The sequence below is a fragment of the Lytechinus variegatus genome, chromosome 3 (genome assembly GCF_018143015.1).
Source record: "Lytechinus variegatus isolate NC3 chromosome 3, Lvar_3.0, whole genome shotgun sequence".
NCBI lineage: Eukaryota > Metazoa > Echinodermata > Echinoidea > Temnopleuroida > Toxopneustidae > Lytechinus > Lytechinus variegatus.
Genome location: NC_054742.1, coordinates 7,459,231 through 7,483,998, shown reverse-complemented (window position 1 = coordinate 7,483,998; position 24,768 = coordinate 7,459,231). Strand labels below are relative to the sequence as shown.

The window sequence follows — 24,768 nt, the reverse complement described above, 5'->3', positions numbered from 1 at the left end:
TTTTCATACAGGTTGAGATGCTAGAGAAGCGTTATGGTGGTCGTGCCAAGGCTCAGAAAGCAGCTCTAGTAATTCAACAAGCATATCGCAAGCATGAACTTCAGAAAGAATTTCAGCGACTCCGGAGAACACGTTCTGATTCGCGGATCTCAAGCTATCTAAAGAACTACTCTGCTAAGGTTCACTCTAAATATAGCAATCGTGCAAGGGTAATGGTCATAGAAGATGCTGATTCATCAACTCCTGTGATCAAAGATACAAAAGGAACTATGAGAAAATTGGAAAAATCAATTGATGAGGGGGCAGAAGAGCTTGCCAGTATAACTAGAGAACTTGAGTCCCAAGCTAAACAAGCTATAAATGAGAGCAGTATATCCCCTGTTGTGCGATCAACACCAACAGAGCAGCATCGGAATAATAGCAATAACGTCTTTCCGAAGGGAATAGTGACTCCTAAAGACAAGGGTAGCAGTGGAGAAGTTGATGAAGTAAAAGAGGGAAGTGGGAAGAAAGTTGTTGTCACTCTGACAATGACAAAGCACAATTCATCTACAGAACTCCAAGAACGTAGTACACCACCCCGATCAGAAAAGACCATCATTACTCAGAAAGATGTTATAAGAGTTCAGTCACAGGAGGTATGGAAGTCCCCTCCCACCAAAGGTTCTTCCTCACCACCACCACCAATCTCACCTGGTAGTTCACCTCCAAGTGGTGGTAGGGCAGTCACTAAAATTATCACTACAAATAGTACAAGTGAGAAACAGGTAGCAAGGAAAATATGCATACCTGACATAGCAGGGAGCCCTCCAGTAGCTCAAAACATTAGCCCAGGAGCTGGTGTCCATGTTCCAAGTCCAGTGGTAGTAAGGGCAAGTGAGATGCCATCAAGTACCCATTGTGGGTTTGTACTGACTGGAATCAAAGATAACTCTATGGGTAATGGAAGTGAAAGCCCTAAAATCAGCAGGCCTATCAAGACTGTTTCTGTAGGTAATGATGTCATGTCTCCTGTTATTGATCGTAAGATTGTCAAGAAAGAGAGTCCTATGGTTCAGTCTCCCCCTATCGGGGTACTTAGGGAATCAAGAAAGTCCCTTGACCAGGCAGCTGAGAAAAGTCATGTTTCCCCATCGACTGAACATATGGAAGTTGGGCAAGATAGCAGTTATTCCCGCCACCCAACAAGGACAGATTCAAATGTTGTAACACAGGAAGTGGGAGACAGGAAGCAGCGTGTAGGTATTGAACAGTCAATAGAAACCAATTCTCTACGAGCCAGCCACACGCCGGTTAGCATGAGACAGGAAAGCAGTACAGATAAGAAGAGAGAGTCTGTAAGTAGTGGTGGAAGTACTTGTACAGAGGGTGATGTAAACATGGAATACATACTAGGTGGTCGAAGATTGACCAACATACGAGCAGATGATAGTGTATCAACTACATCAACTGTTAGTGGTGAGAGCTTTGAGGTCATCAATGTTGAACATAGTAGCTCTTCAGATGTACCATCTGTTGTTGTGGCGACGCCTGAGGGCTCACTCATGGATTTTATCCACTCAACGGATTCTGAAGGATCAGATACAGAGGGTGAATTTAGATCACGTTCTCACTCGGGATCATTAGGCAAAAACCAAAATGTTGCAATCACAGCTAAAAGACGCATGGCCAAAGCCAATAGCACCGGACAAATGAACTCACCAGTGTGGAAACGTAAGAATCAAGATACTAGGATAGGAACGCGGAATGGAACACTTATGAATGGATCAGCTACTCCTGTTAGAATGACAAGATCAGACACTGGTGATAGTATGAGCAGTGAGAGTAGTGGATCATCTAAATATACCTTCCCCGATGACTCAAGCATATCAGAGAGTAATGACACATTACCAGGAGAGATAGAAGAATTATGTGAAAAAAGACCATTAGTTCCATCATTATCAATTCCTATGACACCATCCAGAAGAAGGAGATATAGAGTTGGAATAAACCTATTCAACAAGTGAGTATGCATTCATTTATGAATGCTAAATCCATTGCTAAACAATTTTGAATCGTGTATATATCCTATTGTAAATTCATATCATTTACTAAGCACTCATTTTTTTTTTAGTATTGGAAAGGCAAATAAGTACACCCATCTAAAAACAATTAAGGAATAGGGAGAAGGAGTTTAACACAAATCTTCCTTTACTATTTATTTTAGCATTGAATATTCACTATGTATATATTATATGACTAAAAACATATTTAAAAATTGTACCGGTTTAAAAACTTATGGTTACAATTTATTAGGGGATATCAAGAAGAGGATGATATATGGTCATATGATTGTCATAACAAATACATCCAGTTAATAGTAATAGGAAAAATGAATTGTTCATTATAAAATTCTCAACAGTATTTTTTTCCCTCTTCCACAGGGATTTTATTTATCATTCAACATAACAAAACATCTTTTCCGTAGCAAATCAAATTCATGGCAGTAAAATATAATAAAACAGTAATAAAATACTTATATTTAACTGTTGGTTCACATTATAATGTATGAAGAAACAAATAATCAGTATTTTGTATCATGACAAACTTAACATTTTTTATTTTAGATAGGTGTAACTATATTCAGGACATGTAATCTTTTATCACAATTATAAATTTGATTTAACTTCTGGTTTATGCATTAATAGCAAAACTCTTTTTGTCTTTCCAAGAGATTTCTATGAATGAAGTACTCGTTCTATATCCTGTTATACAAGGTTTCATTATGAAAAAGGATATGATGGAATAAAACTATAGCCATTTGGAGATTTATATCAATTCATGATATGTTTTAGGAAATGAAAACTAATTCATTTTTTTTAAGATAGGGGCATTGCCATGATTGATACACTAAAAGAACCCACCTTCAATTTAGGTTGTAATATGTGTGTGTAAAATTTACTTGTGATTGCAGTACCATTACTTTTTAAAATGATTAATCAACTGAAAGCTTGTATATGAACAGGGTTTTCCCCATTTCTTATGTATGGACAAGTGGAATAAATTAATCTTTATTTAATTTATTGTTAGATCAGTGGGTTTCCTAATATTTTAAACCTTTAATCAATAAATTTTAATCCAAGTGTTAAATATATCTTAGGCCTATAGATACTTTGTTATGAGGTCCATTAAAATACTTGGTACACAATAATAAATCTGGTTCTGTTTTACTTAATCACCGACTGAAAAATGATTGAATGAAATCATGGAAAGTGTTCTGGATTTCTAGATATTTATCTGTAAGCTATGTATTCAAATTACCAGGAATCATTTCGGGTTTCAGGGATTCCCTATTCATATTTTGCAAACAGGAAGGCAATAGCATCCAGACATTTTTTCCTTAGCCTTTTAAAAGAAAGTCATGCTGTAAAACGTTTAAATGAAATCAGATCATAGAGCAGGAAATAGTTTTGACGTCATTGTGGGTACCCCCTACCCATCATGCCATGCTGTGATCTTCCTTAACACTCAACAATCAGGGTATGGCTTTAATGGTCTTACCATTAACTTTAGCCTACTAATTCAGACTACACAATTAATTCCCTGTATTTTTTAAAATTCTTTTACATATGATATAAGTAGTGCAGTTACAATTTAACAGTTATTATTAAAGCAGTTGGGAAATGTATTTAGATCATAATGTCTTTGTTTCTTGGCCTTACTAGATGGAAGTTCAGATATGGCCAATCGATGGATGTCTAAATTACAGGGTGGGGTCCAGTTTGAATACTTCAAGTCATGATAGTATTATCTGATTGAGTTGGAATGCTCTATATGCTTGTCTTTAATTAATCAAACATTCCAGATAGGCATTTCTTTGATATTTGTATGATTAGTATCCTTCAATAATTAATTGACAAGGGCACTTGTTTGAATAAGGGTTATTGTATATATTGTAGAGCGTTGTGTATCATAATCCTTCAGAGATATTTCATTCATTACTGTTTGTAGATTCCCTACTTTTCGTTAGTGAATACTAAAGGAAGGATGATACATGGAAACTGATATTGATACAGCTTACATCCTCTCTGAAATATCTCTTCCTGAGACTTAGTGCTAAATATTAATGCTAGCAGCTACAGAGATTAATTGGTACAAAGTTTATGTCCATAATGATAAGACTTTCTCGCAAAAGCTCTATGCATAGTAAGTTTCTGTTTAATTGAACAATTGGCAATGGAACTTCACAATAACATGTACAAGGATATTAAAAGGTTGTAATGCATGACATGTGTGCAACTACAGCCGTTTTTATTAATTAGCAGAATGGGATATTTCATGTCTCCTACTTGCTAGTAACCAAACCAAAAACCCAAACAATATTTAGTTAATATGATTATAATTTCCAAAAATATATATGCTGTATATTATTATGTTTGATATATATTAAATTGTACTTTGCATTTCATTGGTTCTTTTTGTTGATTACTTGAGTAAATATAAATGTACTGAAGATTGCACAGATGCAATAAACAACACAGATTTCTAAAATGATTAAGGATCCAAATCATAGAAGGGAGCATGCCGGTAATTGGTTCTCTTATACTCTTTCCTCTTGCCATTTTCTTGTTCAGTTCCTAGAGACATATTTGTATTTATTTTAAAAGAATGAATGTACTATCTTTGTATTAACCAATATCTACCATCAATGTCCAAAGCCCTGATATCATTGAGCAACAAATTTATATTCCCTAAATAAAACTGTTTCTATTGTATTTGCTAGCAATGTAATTATCAGGCTTTTACAAACTCTTTCGCAATTTGCCCCTAAACTAAATGTATGATATAATTTTTATTCAAAGATAACCAGTGTGTCACAATCTCATAATATAATGCAGTCAAATGTAAATTGGTCCCTGGTGTCATTATGACAATTAGTTAACCAAAGTCTGCGCAGTCCCCTGTGTCTGCGCACATGCGTATCTGTGTGATTCTAGTAAAAGAAGATACGCAAAAAACTATATACATGCAAGACATAGACAGATATTCATGAAAATAATCTGACTCAAAATGGTGGAAAAATAATGAATTTGGGGCATTTCTTGTGATGGCCACAAAATGCAGCCTTTCTCATCTAAATTCCTGGATCGCATGCAAAGTTGCAAAGTGAATGGGTGCACAGACATGAGGCACCATTTTTTGGTTCAATCTGAAAATGACTGCCTGAGCTTTTTTCCAAGAAAATCATTTATTTCAAATTTTTATTGAGATATTTGTCACACTTACATAATATAAGGACCATTTTCAACTGAAAGATTTTGTGAAATAAAAAGAAATTCCTGTTCAATCTTAACTCAAAATAAGTAGGTGCGCAGACTTGGGGACCACCATCATATATTTATAAAAGAAAAAAGGATGTACTCCTGCAATTTTTGAAGCTGTTTGCCATTGTATTAATTGATTTTTTTTTCTTTATTTGACAGGAAACCTGAGAAAGGAATCAAGTTCTTAATTGAGAACAGGTTTATAGAAAACTCTCCTCATGAGGTTGCGAAGTTTCTTCTGAAGAGGACTGGATTTAGTAAACAGAAGATTGGTGAATACCTTGGAAACCTTCAAAAAGAATTCAATCAGATGGTGTTAGAGTAAGTCTGTTTTAGTCAATGGGATGATGTCATAATCAGTTGGTGCTAGAGTAATGCTATATTCACATTTGCTCTACAGTCACATTTGCTCTAAGGCGGCTGTATGGTGAGTCGAAAACAGCGGTATTATTTATTTCTATTCAAACCCCCTGTATGTAGCTGGTACAAAAATGTTTATAATGACTGTTTTCAACTCGCCGTATGGCTGCCAATGAGCAAATTTGACTGAGATATAAGTCTCATTGTTTAAGTCAATGGGATGATGTCATTTAGATAGTTTTCATTAATCCTCAAAGATGTCAATGACATTGGAACCACACAATACACATGAACCCCATAGCCAAAGAGGTTTTAACTAGGAGGGGTACATAGGTCATGAACTGTAAATTTCCTGTATCATAATCACACATGCAAGTATGAATTCAGCACCTTCTGCCAAAAGTGTGCTTTTCTATTTGGTCTGTCTATGTTTACACACTGAATTCTTGCCATTATGAACATAAAATCTGCATACTTCATTGCTTTGTACCCTTCTTAGTTAAACCTCTTGTGCATTTGGGCCATAAGGTGGCAATATATCTTGCATGTTAGAATTGAGCTACTACTTTGTATAATTGTTTCTAGGATCTCAAATAGAATGGATCTATACCACTAAAACTGTCTGCTCATCTTCAAGTTTCTCTACATTTCCTGCTTCCATTTTCTCTGATGAATCTTAAATATTGATTTCAAGTTTCTTTGTTACCGATACCAGTGGTAATGCAATGTTTGTTTCAAAGTTATATATCATGTTGATTGGCATCCATTCCTCTGGCTCTGAGCCCATTCTGTTGGAGGATATAAGGACCATGCATTTTTACAGCCTGGGACCATACAAACCGCATGGATTCACTTTTATACTTAACAAGCATTCACAAATCCTTCACTGATCTCAACTACACAGGGCATGATGGGATATTGTGGTTTCTTTCACAGCCATGTCCTGATTCCCATAGAAATGAATTCCAAAAAGAATTCTTATCGCTTTTATTTTTCTTTCTGCTTTTAAATATCAAATATTCTTCTATTATAAAAAAAGTCTCTAACTTTGGTGTTAAGAAGATAAAGAATGAAGGAAATTCAGATGTTTTTGTTTTATTATCTGATAGTTCAGTATCTAAGAAACTTACTTGAATTATCAATAATCAGTTTGCATGTTTGCTGCTATAAGCATTCAACAAAGTAATACAAAATAAATTCAGAATAGGATCAGAAAAATGATATGTGGATATTTTTACAGGTTCCACGGCTCACTCAGTTGTGTACTAACTACTAAGCAAGTTATGAGAAAAGTTGAAAGTTAGTGATTTCTTCAATGGGTGTATTTCCTTTCTCTTAGCCGAACTCAGTTTGGTTATACCTCCTAAAACATTAGAAAATGTATGATATTGATATGTTACTCTTCATAGGAAGTGGTGGTACTTCCTTTAAAAAATATCACATTGAAAGTTGATGACTCATTTCAATACTAGGTGCTTTCTGTATTAAATTTACATTTTACACATGTTTTTCCCATCCTTCCACCTCCAAACATTTTTTGTTCTTTTGCAATGCATAAAATATAAAATTATCAGTGAAATGGCATGATTAGATTTCATCTTTTGTTTCTTGTCTTTACGTGCCAAAACTTAGTTGGCCTATATCAAACTCTCTGCATCATATTAAGTAACATTATCATATCTTTCAATATATACACGAGTCTTTCAATTAGTCTTTTAATGTACCCAATTTACTAGGCCAGTTGAATTTTCCAGTTGTTCCATGATTAACTCTTTACATGCCAATTTATGTCAATCGCATGAAAATATATTTCTATAACAAGAGATGGCATGGGGTCTTCATGACTGATCAGTATAACATGAATGGATATTCATTGCAGTAATGAAACTAAAACAGTGAAAGAAAAGTTTACTGGGTCAAGTATTGAGGATATATGAATTACAACAACTGTTAGAGGAATTGATTGTTATCAGAGAAATAAATTTCCTTTTTTTTTGTTAGCTTAAAAAAAAATATCAACATCCTGTTCAATATCTAGATTAATCAAACTTAATTACTTGTCATTAATTAATCTGTATCCTGCCCTGTATTGTGAGATTCTATTTCCTCTTTATATTAAAGGGCATTGGGAAATGCATCAAATTAATATTATTTATTAGCACAGCAAAATAGCTAAATTTTGACTTGGGGAAAGATTTTTGTTTAATTATTTGTCTGTTAGCAGTTATTTTATGCTTTTCATTATTCCAGTATCATTATGAGGAAGTTGCTTCTTTTCAAATCAGCCCATCTAATTTTCTTAAGAATATATTTTTTGTTCAAAATGTTTTCCTTGTGAAGAATTCAGTGCCACATCTCACCTGGTGGGTGTTTCATAAAGCTGTTCGTAAGTTAAGAGCGACTTTAAGAACGACTGGTGATCCTTTCTTGTGGTAAATGGTATATACATTAGCGATGGTTAAGGGCATAAGAAAGGTTCACCAGTCGTTCTTAAAGTCGCTCTTATCTTACGAACAGCTTTATGAAACGGCCCCCAGGAACTGAAGAATGGCATGGAATGAGCATGGAGATATTACTTACCATCATAAAAGAATCATATCTTAAGGCAATCATAAACTCAAAATAAAAACTCTTCTTAGTTTCTGACCTGGGTTTTGTTTCAATTTGCCCTCAAAATTTTCCCATCATAATTTGAAAACAGATCAATTCACCAAATGCCTTTCAATACCAAATGACCCAAATTCACAGATTTTTTTTTTGCATGTTTAACTGAAGACCATTTTCCTTATATTACACATACAAGGATTATTTCTAAAAGGCTGTCCATCAAAAACATCTGTTGTGATATTTCTCAGGTTTACTAACACTTTTTAATGTATGGTCTATAAAGTATAGTATTGATTTCTACCTGCTTTGACGTCTGTATTCAAATGATTGCTGCAAATGTTCAGTTGACAGTAAATTAATACACTGCTTGACCTCATACAAAGTGGAGTTTTGGAATGGAGAGTATCGATTCGAAAGTGACCGATTAAATAAAAAACTAAATTAAGTGGAAGATGCTATATTCTATATTGAAGATATTCATGTGCCAAACACCCAAAGCTCTCACAAGCAGTTTTTCAATACAATATAATTGTAACAAAATGAAAATCAAAGGAAAAAAATGACGTACAATTGTTTCAAAGAGTATATAATTTCTTAACTTAGTTTTTGTAATGCAAGAAATTTTCTAAAGATGATCTTGTTTTTTTTCACCTCACTGTTTTTTCGTTCTTTTTCGTTTACTTTTTTTAATTGCATACCCTTATTTTCTTTGAATATTCCCCTTCTTTTTCAATAATAAGATTCCTCTTGTCAACCTATACAGTCCCTCTCATAGCCTCTGATGTCATGTTTTATCTCTTTCAGATGTTTTGTTGAAGCTATGGAATTCAAGGGTTTGACCATCGATGAGGCGCTGAGGAAATTCCAGATGTCTTTCTTGCTTCCTGGAGAGGCACAGAAGATTGAAAGATTAATGGAGGTGAGAAAGAGATAGAGGCCATTTCAAGCCATGAAATATAATCAAATGAATACATGAAACTTACATTTTATCACAAGTAAGAGTCAATTTAGTGATAATAGTGTGAAGTACAATGGAAATGAATTAATTATTTTGGAGAGAAAGATAAAACGCTATGCAGACAAATGAGAAAAGAGTGGAAATCAAAATTTTAAAAATTTTAAAATGGAGCAAGAGATCTGTTCCACTTGAAGATGTGAACTCAGATTAAGGATTTGTTGAAAATAAAATAACAAGGGATTCAGACTACATCATTTGTATTACCTAGTGGATATTGTAGTCATGGATTTGTAATATCTTCAGATCAAAATTTGCCACGATAATAAGGGTAGACCTGATTCAAAAAAGCTTTCCCACCCAACATTCTGTTTGTAATAAAGACAGTTCATTGAAGACAGCAGTTCATTGAAGACAGCAGTTCTCATTGAGATATACTTCAGAAATCAGACATCTAATTGATTAATGTCTCTTTTCACTATTTATTATTGAAATGTTAACTGAAACTTAAACATAAACTGCTACAAGTTTTAATTTTATTTCCTGGATCAATTTTATTGTGAATTATAGCTATTCACTCTTCCATTGAGGCATTTATATTTATTTACAAATTATTCCCTTAGTGTCTGTTTGGGTATTAATAAATTATTGATAATTTCCTAAATCTCTTAAATGCACCACACCTGAGTTTAGTAAAGAAGAAACCTTTCTGTATTTCCTCATCTGTTCTTATACACCCCTGGTCTCAAATCCTCTCACACATTATGGATTAGATCAGGTAGAGCTGGGGTGTGACCTGACAGTAGATCATGAGGTAGAGATTTCAGTTTAATCCTGGGTGTCATATATGCCCTAGATATATTGCTCTATTCAACAGCTATCATCTCTTTTTATTTGAAGGAATAGATAGATACAGGGTAACTTAGATGAAGTTCAGAGTTGGTTGAAAGTGTTATTTAAGTACAGTCAGTTGAACTATCTATGTCAGTGAGACCTGATGTTCACCATGATGTCTGATTTGTAACCAATATCATAGAGGCATTAAACTATCCAACTTGCCATGCTGTATTGTTTTGTAAAGTTTTTTTTTTTCATTTCAGTTAGTAGTAGGTGGAGGATTTAGATACAAAATCACTGCATTATTAGATCAAACTAAAGCTAAACATTACAAAGCATAGTAATCCTTCAATAATCTAATTCTGGAAGTATGCATTCTTCTCTATTTTAATAAACTCTCTAACTTTTGTTTGGTTGAATATTTCAATAAAACCAATTGATTTAATGTGCATGGTTTCGCTTGTAAGAATTGTTTTACCCGTTTATTTCATTATACATATTTATGACAGGATAAATCAATCACTTATCCCTGAACTCACAAGAGAATCCAATATTTAGGTTTTCTGAATGAAATAGAAATAGATAGAAAAATATTTGGTGCATAATTTAGTATTAACATTACTTACCTCAGGTTTGTAAATGAGCAGTAACTATTCTTATTCTGTAATCATTAATATTAAAAAATAAACTGAATTTCAGGGGAACAGAAGGCTTGAACTTTAGCCAGAAAACACTAAAAATGGACGTCATGGTGGTTTAACCACCAGGAAATCACTTGATCCCTTTTCCCAAATTTATGAATGGTATAGTGATTGATTTTAGAAGGAAGGATGGAAAAAATTGTGAGATATCATCATTTTGAGATAAATTGTGTTCTGAAACAGTTTCATTTCCATTTAATTTAATCCAACTTCTTAGAATTACAAAACCAGAAAGCAGATACTTTTACTGCCATATAGGAATGGATACTCTGCATCATCTTTAGATATATAACAAATAATTGAAAATCAATTCAATTCAGTCCAAAGACTGACACATAATTAAAAGGTTAACAGGAAAGGGAAAAATGCATGAAATTATATACCTAAGAATTAACAAAATATAATAAGAACATAAGAGTAAGATTAAATATTGCTCTCAAGGTTCATACACATTACAGAAATATCATTAAAGGTATTGTTTAACTTTGTGAGCAGCCGATTTAAAAAATTCTCAAACCAAGATGAAACATGTGTACAAGTGCATGTATTAGAACTAATAAACCCTGAAAACAAACATTGAGAATGAAAAGCTAAAACTACAAGGCAAACCCTGATTTTGTAAATAGGCGTCTCATAGACGCCTAAAAAGTACACATAAGTGTATGGGATGAAATTAAGATGGTGTTTCCGGTCACCTTCTAGCTCAGATATTTTAAAAGTCAAACCAATGTTAACCAATCACTTTAAGAGGGATAATGCTATAAAAATAAGAGAAAATAGAATGACCGAAAAACACACAAAAATATTGGGATTCAGATTTAAGTAATTTAACTGGAGGAAAATTTTTTTTTTGTTTAAGATTCTCAATGATAGTGCCATGCTATGAAAACTGATGTATTATACATTGTGTATGTTAGGATGACTTTTTTGTAAGGATATTTTCATGAATAACATAGCAGTGCCAAACACATAAGGTCATACTAGTATTCATGTTTATATTAATGTTTTAATATTGACAACATGTATGCATATCAGCATATTTCGGTACTTTGGTGCATGTGTATTATGCAAAGTGAAATCAATCTTTAAAATATGTCTTTAATATTCTATAAATGAAAGAATTATCCTTATTAATTGCCAGTTTCAAGAGTGTATGTTGAACAAATACCAGTTACCCTTAATGCTGTACTCTTTAAAAGCCAGTTATCTGATATATGCATTAGAAATAGAATATATTACACAGGAATTCAAGTCAGGAAATTGGTTGTTTTATCATTGGAACTTTGGAAGTGAAAAGTAGACACATTATCATTCCATTATGTAAACATTAATAACACTGTTATGCAGAACTGCAAGTGATTCTTGTTCTATTTATTTTGGGAAGAGTTCATAACAAGGCAGTATTGCATCTAGAATTTTGTATTATTGTTATCTGAATGTTATCTTTAAAATTTCTTTGCATGATATAATCACATGTGCAAAACATTTTTTTTATTGCTATATAAAACATGATCTCCAAAATTAAAAAGAATATTAAAGCGACTCCCTGAAGTTCATAGCAAAGACAAAGCTCTTGCTATATTTCATCTTCAAAGGGAGTGTTTCCTTTGAAATTATTTTTAAAAATGGGGTCTGAATTTTTTAACACTCGTCTCCATATAAATGTGAATATATTATGAGAAGTTCAAGAAACTGGAAATTGGCAAAGGTCTATTAAAGTGATGGGCCTATATTTATAAGCCTTAATAAGTGTAGTTATAACCTAATTACATAGGCCTTATTAGTTAATTATGTGACATTAATTTTGTTATGAATATGAGCATTCTCTCTGAGCTGATGATATTTCAAAGGAGGTGTTACATGTTAGCTGTTATTACCTCTTAATCCGTATCAAAAAGGGATCTAGCACAGGAAAGTCAAGTAGTTACGATGTGATGGCTTAATCTTTGACATGTCTATTGATTGGAGCCTATGTAGGAAGTTATCACAGACACTGAAGTGTGTACATCCTATGATAAGGAACCAATATAAACAAGTTATTTTAGCTCACCAGAGACCAATTGAATTCGGGATTTTTGTTGTAATTTGGAAAGTTGTTTGTTATATCTTTTACACAGGACATGATCAACTTTATACACCTTTATGAAGCAGTGAGTAAAAAGTTCACTCAAAGTTAAATGGTGATCTAAACAATTGATGAATAGGAAGTTACTTTTTTTAGGTACCATAAAGATTAATGAAGTTTTGTTTGTTCTTTTTGTTTTAATTTGCAGGCTTTCTCCAAGAGGTATTGTTACTGCAATGCTGAGTTTGCAAACAGCTTCCATAATTTGGATACTATCTTTATCTTATCCTTTGCTATCATCATGCTTACAACGGATCTTCATAATCCTAATGTTAAACCTGAGAGAAAGATGAGAATGTCTGACTTCATTAAGAATCTCAGTGGTAAGCAAAGCGGATACAGTATCTTTAGGAAGGGGACGTGAATCCATGACATATATGATACCTCAAGGCTCAGTATTATATACCCTTTAGATTCCAATTGATACTATTTAATGCCCATTTCATTTTTTAATTTTTATCTTTTTATTTCTGTAGTATCTATTTGAACTTTTGAAGGACCTTTGCCGATAAGAAAGGATACAGTCAAATAAATAAAATGGAGATATAGTTGGATTCACTGATATTAATAGTAATAATATTATCAGAAGTTTAAGAAATGGAATGAATAAAATGTACATTTAGAATGTATTTAAAAAGAATAATGCATCACTGTCTTAATCCAAATACCCATAGGATTGGACAGAAAAAATGTGAATGATTTGATCTTGATTCTTTTACTTTTAGGTATTGATAATGAGCATGACTTAGACCCTGAGCTGTTAACAGGGATTTATGAACGGATTAAGAAGAAAGCCTTTCAACCAGGTGAAGATCATGTGACTGCAGTACGTAAACTAGAAGCTAACATCATGGGAGAGAAACCATTCCCTGTAAGTCACCTTACACTCATATTACATTTCCTCTTTGAAAGCATTAGAAAAGAAATTTCACAAGAATACTCATTTTCTACATCAAAAAAGGAGAATAAGAAGGGGGAAAAAATTGGAAATAAGAAAATTGGATTGAGAAAAGTGGCTATTGTTATAATAACAGTAATATACAAAACTTCTGAATTGTGTTCCTAGCAGATCAATTTTTTTTCTATTTACCTGCCTGTCAATAAATATTGATTTGAATTAATAGCATATATGCTAGTTAAGCATTTAATTTAGAAATGTATTTTCATCGTAATCGTAATTTGACATTACCTTTCTTAAAATCTTTTAAATCACAGTGCACTAGAAATGTGCAGTGGTGTAATCTGAAACAGACACAGTTTGAGGTTGAATGTACTATATAAGCACAAATTGGTAATGGTTATTTACGCTCGCTACTTTTTGCAAAAATTCAACATTGTAAAAATGTTTCTTTCTTTATTGAATAACTGTTTCAAATGAAAACAGAACCAAAATCTTGAATACACTAAATTTTCATGGGAAAATAGAAGTAAAGATATTTTCCCTCAATTACTGCATTTGGTGTTGATGAAGAAATATTTTCTATATCCTGATGTTGCCATGAAATTCAATGCATAATCTTTCACTGGGAAATGTTTTTTGTTTACCTTTCATGCTTTTTGTTAAACCATTTCCCTGTTTTCAAGCTTGATTTTCAATGTATTGTTGAAACTTAAAGGAAGTATAGACTTCTACTGATATTTCCGTTGCCTTGGCCTATATCCTGTTGGTTTCACCCAAATAATGAAAATTACCTTTTTCTTTTTTTTTCTTGTTTTACCTGTTGCAGTGATTATTATTAGATGACTACATCACGTTAATGAGAGACATATTATGGCAACCTTTTCAAAGTCTCTATATCTTAGGCTTTATTTATACATTTAGATGCCCAACTACCCAATGGTGGTAGGAAAGTGAGGATATGTTGTATAATTTTATAAAAACTTTACTTTCTGTTCTTTTTCAGCTTGCTGAGCCCCACAGAAGACTGGTCAGCTCTTGTAGTCTCCTTGAGGTTAATGATCCCACAAAGAAAGATAAGAAACACATCAGAGAAGTCTTCCTCCTTAATGATATGATACTGGTAAGATCTTATCACACATACATCCTTCTTCTACCCCCCCCCCTTCTTTCTTTATCAAAGATTAGTTATTTAGTTTAAAGTTATACAAGAATTAAAGAGAAAATTCGATATTCTTCCAAATATTTTATGGACTATAGAATATGAAAAAAAATGTAATAATAATTAACAAATTACCCATAATATAATCATTTCAGTCCCCACCCCTCCACATCTTCCCCTATTTTTTTTTAACCAATAAAAATTGACTTATTATAAATCTATAATATCAGCTTTGGAATATACCCAAATACTGGGCGTTGTGGCGTGCGCCTGTAATCCAAGCTGTTGGGAAGTTACAAATTGATGCAGAGGTTCGAGCCCTGGTCACATCTTTCGGATGGTGACGTTAAAGGTCGGTCCCAGACGTAAATAATCATATCTGATTGATACACGTCTGACAAAACTCAAATACACACACACACACACACACACACCCCTATAACTTTCTCTCTTTTGTATTAATTTGCCTTAGATCACCAAGCTATACAAGAAGAAAACTGGGGCTATCTTGGGATATAAGAAGAAAGTACTTCTACAGGGAGCTACTGTACTAGAGTTCTCATCACAACGTAAGTAATATCATGCATTATTACTATCAATATAATTAAATCATTGTCTTAGTGCATATCCTGGATTATAAAAAAAAATACAAATGCATTATGTGTACATTAGATGCTACTGTATATAGTGTACAGATGAGTATTGGTTTCCTGTGTATTTCATTGTAAAACAAGAAAAGGTAATAAGTGGGTTATATTCAAGAAGATTGTTTATCATAAATAAAAGATGAAGTGAACATTAAATAATCACTTCAGGACCTGGACATTTTGGGATTTGTCAACAAGTTAATGGTTTGTCTTTGTTCATGTTTGTTCAGACTATCCATATGGTATCCGCCTGGTTTCAAGACAAGACAAGACGTTAGCATCATTCTGTGCCAGTCATCCTGATGATAGGACTAAGTTTGTAGGTGATATCAGAGAATGTATCCTAGAGATTGAAGAGATGGAAAGTCTCAGAATAGAAGGTAGGTCATATCATTGATTGTCTGTTGGTACATTATCTGCTTACATTTATTGTCAAGTCTATTGCTAGGATGTGCAAGCTTACATGTTTCAGATTTCTCCAACACCTGCCGTTAAGATTAGAAATGACACCAGAATGTTCAGCAAGATGTATACTAGGTCTTTCTGATTATGAATCTGGTGTAATATTTATTTTTTGTATGACAACCCCCCCCCAAAAAAAAAAGAAGACATTACCAAACGTCCCAGAATTTAATCATGTGTCATGCATTCTATGTGCTTATAGCATTAAATATAGTCATTGGATTATGATAGATGCTTTGTATGTTATTCCAGAAGTAATGATTATGATTATTCTAGCTATGACATGCATACAATAATAATAGCAGGGCCCGCTGGTAGAACAGTTTTCAAAACTGAAGTGGCTTCCCTGGGTAAATATACCTATATTATTCGTAGTATTATTATTATACTTAATACAAGTTTTTTTTTTATTCATATTTTATCTTTTGGACTTAATTATTTTTTTAGTTAATAGTGCATTATTGTTGGATGGGATGCTGCTTAGTATTTCTGTACCTAAATGATAGCTATTTGTATCAAAAGAGTAACCTGGTATATACCCATTTTATATTCAGCTGCCATACCATATAATAAAAGGAAATTATGGGCAGGTAAGATTTTGTTTGTGGCAAACAGAAGCACAGCATTCATTGTGATTTATAAAATGCTGCACAAAATGAAATATCTTTCAATTGAGGAGAGTGGTAATATAATTGAAAGGTTAGAAATGAATAAATGTAAGAGACAAGGATGTGTGAAATTGAAAAGAATAAACATGAAGTTTGTTAAAAATCAAATATGTTATTTATATCTTGAAAATTATGATGCATGGATTGCTGTGAAATTAGTCTATGTAATAAAAGGAAAGCCTTTTCCTCTTGCATAGGTTTTCAATTTTTCTGTTTATGTGATACTATGACCAAAAACATATTTTTGAAAGTTATACTTCTTGTTTATATCATCCTGCACATACAACAGATGTCATTTTTTAAAACAATTATTGCATTGATATTGCTCAAGCAGCTTAAACTTGATAATGTTTATCATAGCTCTAACAAACAAATTATTTGCATTATTTTTGTGAGATAAATATGTAGATTTAAAAGCTGTCTATGTTGTATAGTCTTCTATGTCTGTCTTTTGTGTAGCAAAAGCATGTATATTGTGCAGGTTCTAATGCATTTTCTTCCCTTATGTTATTGTTAAAAATTAAAAGTTATTTGCATCACATAAAACACTAGATAAAAGTATTGATTTACTTCAGCTCTATTGACATTGAGATAAATGTGTCAATGTACATGTAAAATAATGATATACCTTGTCATCTTATAATGTAAAACCCCAATCTGGATAATTATTTTCAAAGTGTGTTTGCATTTTCTGCCTGTAAATATCGTTTCTGAAATACTAGAGGTGTGTGCATTCAGATGTAAGCTATAGCTCTTGCTTTGTGTTTGATAGTATTAAGGGCAAAAAGGCTATTTTAGTGTTCAAATCTGTCTGTAAAGCCTGTAGCTACATGTGTTATAGCAACCAGCATTATTTCAAGGTTATTATTGCAAATTGAAACTGATCTACATTGCCTTGTCTACAATCATCACCTGATGATCGGAGCTTGACTGCACCTTAGTTTGATTTCCTTTCAACGGATATTAGAATGATCTTGTAAATCCATGTGACATACTTTGACTTCCTACATTCTACCTTTAAGGTGAATGCATGGGATGGAAAAAAAGATTGGTATATGAGTGAAGTAATATCTATTCACATTCAGGGAATATTATTCTATGGTACTAACAAAATGGAAACAAAAATTTGTAATAACATTGAATTTGTGAATCTTTGGTTTGTGAAAATTTTGAAGTATTCTTTTATTGCAGTTGTGAATAAAAGTGGGATAAAGAAATCAGTTGAAATAAATCTAAATTTCAAGACTGTTTTGAACAGATTTTGGTCTGATTGTGATGTCACCTGAGTAGTAACATTACACATGTATGCAGATGAAACCCTTTCATTAGCTAACAATATGAAATGTCAAAATGCATGAAAATCCTTTCAAAATGCAATGTGTATGTTGATAATATTGTTGGAAGTGTTTTAATGAGCTTATTGACGTCACAAAATCATGATTCCTTTTTTTCTTTGTCTGTTTGTGTCTGCAGCTGAACTTGAGAGACAGAAGATGATTCGTAAGAGTCAAGCGAGTACATCTGATTCTGGAGTAGGATTGGATACAGAGAGTTTAGCTAGTACACAGAATCTGAGTGGTAGTATGGATTCATTAGCACCACCTCTCAAAGATGGTAGTCTCAAGAGAACAACTCTATCAAATTCACTCATGGATCTCAAAGAAGCAGCAAGTAATTATAAACTTCATATAGTTTGTTAAATCAAAGATGACCTTTGACCTTGCTCATGTACAGATAAGGTTTATTTCCTATGATTTACAAGTTATTGATTGTAATATCAGAAAAGAAAGTCAAAATAATTTTTTTATGTGACAAGGGGTTTGGGTTAATTCAAAGGATTTTTTTCACTTATAAATTACAGTCTGCTGCCCAAAATAACATTCTAGAAAGTTTTATCAAATATAGAAATAGAGTACTCTTTCAGTAATAGTTTTTTATTCTTTTTTTTTAATATTGATAATTGGGTACAAGTTCTAATGTTTAAAAATGAGCCTTTTTTATTGATTTAAATATGAAAGGTCAGTGCAGAAGTTTTTTGTTTTTAGTGCTGATCACCAGAAATTGAAAATAAGGAAAAATCTTGCCAATTAGCTTTAGATAGTGTTGGTATGCCCTTTATGGATTAGGGAGGTGCATTAAAGCCTACTAATTGTTTCCTGTTTCTGAGGATCATGCATTGATGCTATTCTTAGGTGTTGTGTTGGTATGGAGGATGACTGATATTAAGTTGAACTTGTAGAAGCACGAGGATAGTAAAAATAAACATGTCAGCTGATATTTGAAGGATTTTTAACTCTCTTCCTATGCCAAAACTTCTATTTTTAAAGAGCATCCATGCAATTATTGTTTGCAATATAACATTGAATTTAGACAGTGAAGAATGCATCAGCACTATGTATTTACACCTCATGTGAAAATCATTTTGAGATTTCTAGTAGATAAGGTGACTCTTAAGAGAACATATCTTATCCTGGAAATTATTGAAGAAGACAATGTTATATTCTTGACTGTCTGCAGTATTAGTGGAATATAAGCAGACAAACATTTACATGCTAATTTCTTGTTCTGTCTTTTATCCTTGAATAGAAATTAATTGAATGTAATCATTTGTATTATTACTCAGTATGTTTCCTTTGTTCATTTTTTTCACCTGTAGATAAGTCAGACCATAGAAGCAGTGTAAGCTCTCTAGACAGTGGTGTGGTAAGTCATTAATCCTTTTTTTAGAAGAGGAATTATTTTGTTATTTCATATTATAAATGAATTAATAGCACATGTCAATCAGTATACAAGTTTTGAACTTGAAATGCAGTCTTGATAAAGTTTATTATGAACTAAAAAAATATGTAAGAGTGCTAAATAAAGAAATGCTATCATATTTATAGTAGAGTGAGACCTTGTGTGCAGGCGGTTACTGATATTGAGCTAATTTTAGATCAGCTGAAGTTTAAAGTTACACAAAACTTATAAAATATGTGTAGACAAGAAGTGATTTCTGAACATTGAATTCACTTTTCTTCTTTGTTTGATTTTAATAAGATTGATTGCATTGTATGATTTCCACAGCCAATTGATATCAACGCCACCATGCCACTACCAAAGAAGAGTCGTTCACCTCTTCCTAGTTCCATGTGGGGAAGAAAGAAGCAGGTTCCTACCAATAGAGGTCCACCTGGTATAACCCCATCTCCCCATGCAGAATCTAATGCCTGATGATCTACCCCTCATATTCACCTGATCATATTGGTTCAGGTGAAGCTAGTCGATGGTGCTTCCCAAGATAATAATACGGGAATGGATGGTGTGCTATCCTAGAAGCGGCAGCAGGTCCAGTGCCAAGCTGTTCTCAGGCTGTCAGCATTTCAAGAGTTGCAGGAGCCACTGCTAATTTGATGAATGAGATGATGATCAATCAAGACAGTGTCGCTGGGTGTATCTTACATGTAGCAGCTTCAGTGGTGTATGGCTGTAGGTTGATGAAATGCTCAATACACTATTGATCAGTGCTCAGAGTTCATTGCTTGCATAATAGATTAGATGCAATAATACTTATGAACAGTAATAGGCTAGTGAGCAAGATTTATGAACAAATTGCTTTAATTATTTATATAACAAGCCATGAAGAGAAAACTGGTACAGTCTTCTAGCATGTTACAGTGTGAAGACGTCAAACTGGTGTGAACTGGTAGATCTTGAATATAAATCAATTCCAAGGTAATTTCTTCCAAGAATGGAGTACCTTGACATTGCACGATTTGTAGGATAGAAGAAGAGCTCTCACATAGTTCTGAACACTGTGTAAAATGCACCATATCTGTTGTCATAGTGCTCTATCTTCATGTCTTGCCAAAGATTGAATATAATAAGGTCAAAGGTTAGTTTGTGATCAGTTAGAAAACAATAACCATCGAGTTAAGATTAACTGTCATCAGAAATTACCAGCGAGCATTGATCAAAGGTTTTATAAAAGAATTCAATGCTTCAATGAATGATGCAAGAAAAATAGTGATATGCACTAAAATAAAAAAAAACAACAATATTTTCTATCTAATTTTATAACAAAATCTAATGTAAAAATTTGATTACATCTGTGCAGCAAAGGTAACAAGGGGAAGAGAAATAAAGAGTAGATCATTGTAAAAATTTCTAATGCCTTGTTTGTATTCTTAGTTTGTGTATTGTGGAGATGATTATGATGGCATAAAGACATCATAATTAGTGATTCAAGAATTTCAGCATTAGTCTACCAAGAGACATTATGATTTAATTGTGGTTCTTATACACATAAACTAAAGCACAGAACTAAATAGCAGTAACAGGGATCTCACTTTCCAACATATTTTAGCCATAGAAAACACCTTTTTCATCTAGGAAAGGGGTCATTTGTTTAGGATTTTCAGACCAGAATTTTTTAAAATTAATTTTTAAGTGGTATCCCTGAGTAAATACAAACCTCCTTAATTAGTTACTTTGTTTCTTCATGAGTTAACCCTTGTATAGCCCATGTATAGCTTATGTATTGTAACCTTCAGTATTTTTTCATTTTAATAGAAACATATTGGCTTCCCATACAAACTCTTGTGGACTCACTTGAATTTTGAGATATTGTTTGGGAAGTATAGACTAACCTGAATTCATACATGTGTGGTATTAGTTATATCCCAGAATATATTTTAATTCAATCAGTTTTAACTTTTAACAGTCCTGTGGATAGAGACGTTCAATTTGTATTGACTATTCAGATTTCACTATTTATCAAATGGAATGAAAACCAAATCAATGCACAACAAGATGTTGAAGGAAGCAGACCTATTAAGTCTATTTGCATTGTTTTGAAATTGGAAGTGAAAATAAGAATGAAATTGAATGCTTGTTGTGCCATTTCAATAATGTAGATATAGATTACAGATCGCTTGTCTTACAAGTGTATTATTTCTATTCAGAAATATTCTATACTACATAGAGCAAGGTAAACCGACTTAACATGTTCATGAATATAGTTCATTGACGCCCAAAATACTTTAACTTACATATTCTGTTTAGATAATTTATTATCCTCTTTGTATTAGAAATATATTTTATGCATATTATATATAAACTTTTCTTTTATACTTTCAAATACAAATTTTGAAAACAAAAAATCTGAGAAATAAAGAGTATGTCAAAGAATGTGATGGTCATCAGAATTTTTTTTAATTAAAATTGCATTTAATAGAAGCCAATTTATCCTATTAAAAATGAGATAAATTCTGCACCAGGTGGCCATTATAGTAAGCACCGCACCTCCACCCCGAATAGTTGAAGCCAAAAAAATGCTGTTTTCAATGCTGGCATAAATTGAAGCTGTGGTTTTTTTTTTTTTGGGGGGGGGGATTAACTATTGTCATCCCTGACTTGGATAATGTGATGTCATGTATGTATGCCAGGATTGTCTGTGTTTAAACCAATATCAGCCTATTCTGAATGGTATCCACTCAGTTTATTGCAACAATCTCTCAAGAAAGCTGCACTTAGAATAGAAGAAATAAAAAGGTAATAAAAATATATATATGAAGTAACATTGAAAATGTACCTTGCCCAGATTTCTGATTGTAAATCAATGTATTTTAAATGTGCAATGATTATCATAGTAACTAAAATGATTACATATGTTTATTATTATATTATGCATGCATACCCAACTTAAAGAAAAGAATGTTATTTTTCAACAATTCGTCTGTTGCTTCAGCAATTTTAATTTATTGTCGCTTTACAAAGATGTAGCAATGATATTTTGTTGAAAGTTGAAATAGATATTTATAATTTTGTCAAACATATTTTCATTTTTATACATTTTTTTTCAATTGTCACAGCTCGTGCATATAATTTGCATTAAAAATTGATAGCAAAAACATATATTAAAAGTCATACTGTTTGTAATTTATCTTAAATAGTCTGTGAATGTTTGTAAATTGTAACACTTGCATGTAAGTGTACTGTAAAGAGAGCTTCAAAATTTCTTTTTGAAAGGAAATTAAAAGAATTGTCTATTATTTCAATAAATTATGGAAATGAAGACTAGTTGTTATGAGGTGATTTTTTTACATGTTTGTGTTGAAATATAGATATATACAATTTATTTAAACCCATTGCCTAGTGAATTCATAATTCCAATACGCAGTCAGTCGGCAAGTCCTCAAAAAGGAGCATCATTTATTCTAGTGATATTCATGACTAGACAGGTTTTGCATATTTAATGAGCTGGGCGCGGACCAAAACATCTTTCTATTCAGTTATTGCTGCTCTAAATAGGCCTATATATCAAATGTCACCATCTTGGTATCATTGTAAAGAGGAAAAATCATTCTTTCAGGTCATGTTTTTTTTTTTTTATATTTTGTGATGTGATAAAAACTTTTGATCTAAAACATGCTACAAAATAATTATTTTCACTGGAAAAATATATTTACACACTTATTTCTGTTTGAGCCCAAATGATTTTTTGATCATGATAAAGCTGCAGATCTAAGCTTTAATATGATAAAGTATAAGAAGAGAATTTGTATAAGGGTCAGGATCCACCTATTAATAGGCCAAGTACATTCTGCAGCTTGAAAGGAAGAACACTGCACTCCAATTGGTCAATGTTCATGCTGAGTGTAGACATGTAATCTCTTCAAATTACACGAGCATGTTTTTGAAACATTCCGCCAATCAGAACTCTGGGGCGGTATTCTGAACATTGTCTTTTCTCCGTATTTTATCTTTTCTCAGAGATATGACAAATTCGGTATTCTGGTGGGTGTCGTAACTTTTGTCACAAAAATTGTCATAAATTTTGTCTATAGCACGCATCAAAAATATGCGGCTTTAAATGTGCGTAACCCTTTTATACAAGCAAAAGTTATGATGGGATTAGCAGTCATAAATTTTGTACCAAATAACCCAATACCCTGCCAACTGAATGTCAAGCATATCATGATATTACTTAGATTAGATTGTGGTATTAGTTAGGCCCTACATTTTAATTCCTCATTTTTCTCATTTTTTTCCTATTACTCTTTTAAAAATGTTTGAAAACTCTGTCTCTGTTTGTAATTAAGCGCATCAATATACGCGCAGTTTCATGATGCCAGCAACTGTATTGGGGATACACCCTACCTGCCACAGGGCCTTCCTATTGGCTAGAAGGGCTCACACTGGGATCTAATGATGATTATGATTGGTTTGCATCCAAAAGATGGGCGGGAACTTAGAGATATGACAGGGAAAAGACAATGTTCAGAAAATCAATTTGTGACAATAGAGGTCGACTCAGAAATTTCTAAAATCTTGTATTTTCTTGATCTTGACCCATTTTCAGGGTGCCACATATCAAGATTTACATTGTGAGAAAGTACAGATAATAAAATTTACGATAATAAAGATATTATTTGAGCTTAAAATAAAAAGTCTTGTTGAATTTGCTAGAGAAAACAGAGGAAGAAAATTCCATTTTGAGCCATCCTTTCAGGCCTAAAATTCACTTGAAATGATTTGAAATGAATTTCAAATCATTTCATTTGAAATAAATGACCATTAAAAAGAATAACTTTTACTCTTTCCAATGATACAACAAAATTTGATATCACTTGAAGATATAAAAAGTGGTTAAATTCTTTGAGAAAACAGTTGAACAATTCAAAAGTTCTGCAGTAAGGCTGCATTCAACTATGAGAGTGTTGGATTAAATCTTGCTTATTTGCTCATTAGCATAGGGCTGTGCAGTTTGGCTGTAGGCTTTGTACAGGAATTAAATGTTTAGTATGCTATGGGTTAAATACAGTACACATAGAGTGGGTTGTTGCTATTTAGGGTAAGCTGTATGGGACAGAGCATAAAATCGTCATACAAAGATAAGTGATGGATGACACCGTCTGATGAATTCAATACTTTATTTTTACTTTTTACGTAGACAATGTGATTCCAGTCCCAGAGGAATAATGGTTATGAAAGGATATAGTAATCAACTGGTTAAACATAACATGGAAAGGGGGGCAGGAGTGGGAAATTAATTTACAAGAG

At 32.7% G+C, this 24,768-nt stretch overlaps 1 protein-coding gene across 3 annotated transcripts in view; it reads left to right on the top strand.

The window, feature by feature from the left end:
* The window catches only part of LOC121410118 (IQ motif and SEC7 domain-containing protein 1-like), a 42,733-nt gene extending 19,953 nt beyond the window's left edge, over positions 1-22,780 (top strand). For all 3 annotated transcript variants that reach the window (XM_041601998.1, XM_041602000.1, XM_041602001.1), the window contains exons 3-13: positions 12-2,002; positions 5,463-5,624; positions 9,075-9,189; positions 13,037-13,211; positions 13,614-13,759; positions 14,793-14,909; positions 15,421-15,517; positions 15,826-15,975; positions 18,199-18,396; positions 19,382-19,428; positions 19,792-22,780. In XM_041601998.1, the coding sequence (XP_041457932.1) occupies positions 12-2,002; positions 5,463-5,624; positions 9,075-9,189; positions 13,037-13,211; positions 13,614-13,759; positions 14,793-14,909; positions 15,421-15,517; positions 15,826-15,975; positions 18,199-18,396; positions 19,382-19,428; positions 19,792-19,938 (3,345 nt within the window). In that variant the 3' untranslated portion in view covers positions 19,939-22,780. The remainder of the gene's footprint in view (positions 1-11; positions 2,003-5,462; positions 5,625-9,074; positions 9,190-13,036; positions 13,212-13,613; positions 13,760-14,792; positions 14,910-15,420; positions 15,518-15,825; positions 15,976-18,198; positions 18,397-19,381; positions 19,429-19,791) is intronic.
* Positions 22,781-24,768: the final 1,988 nt, after the last annotated feature.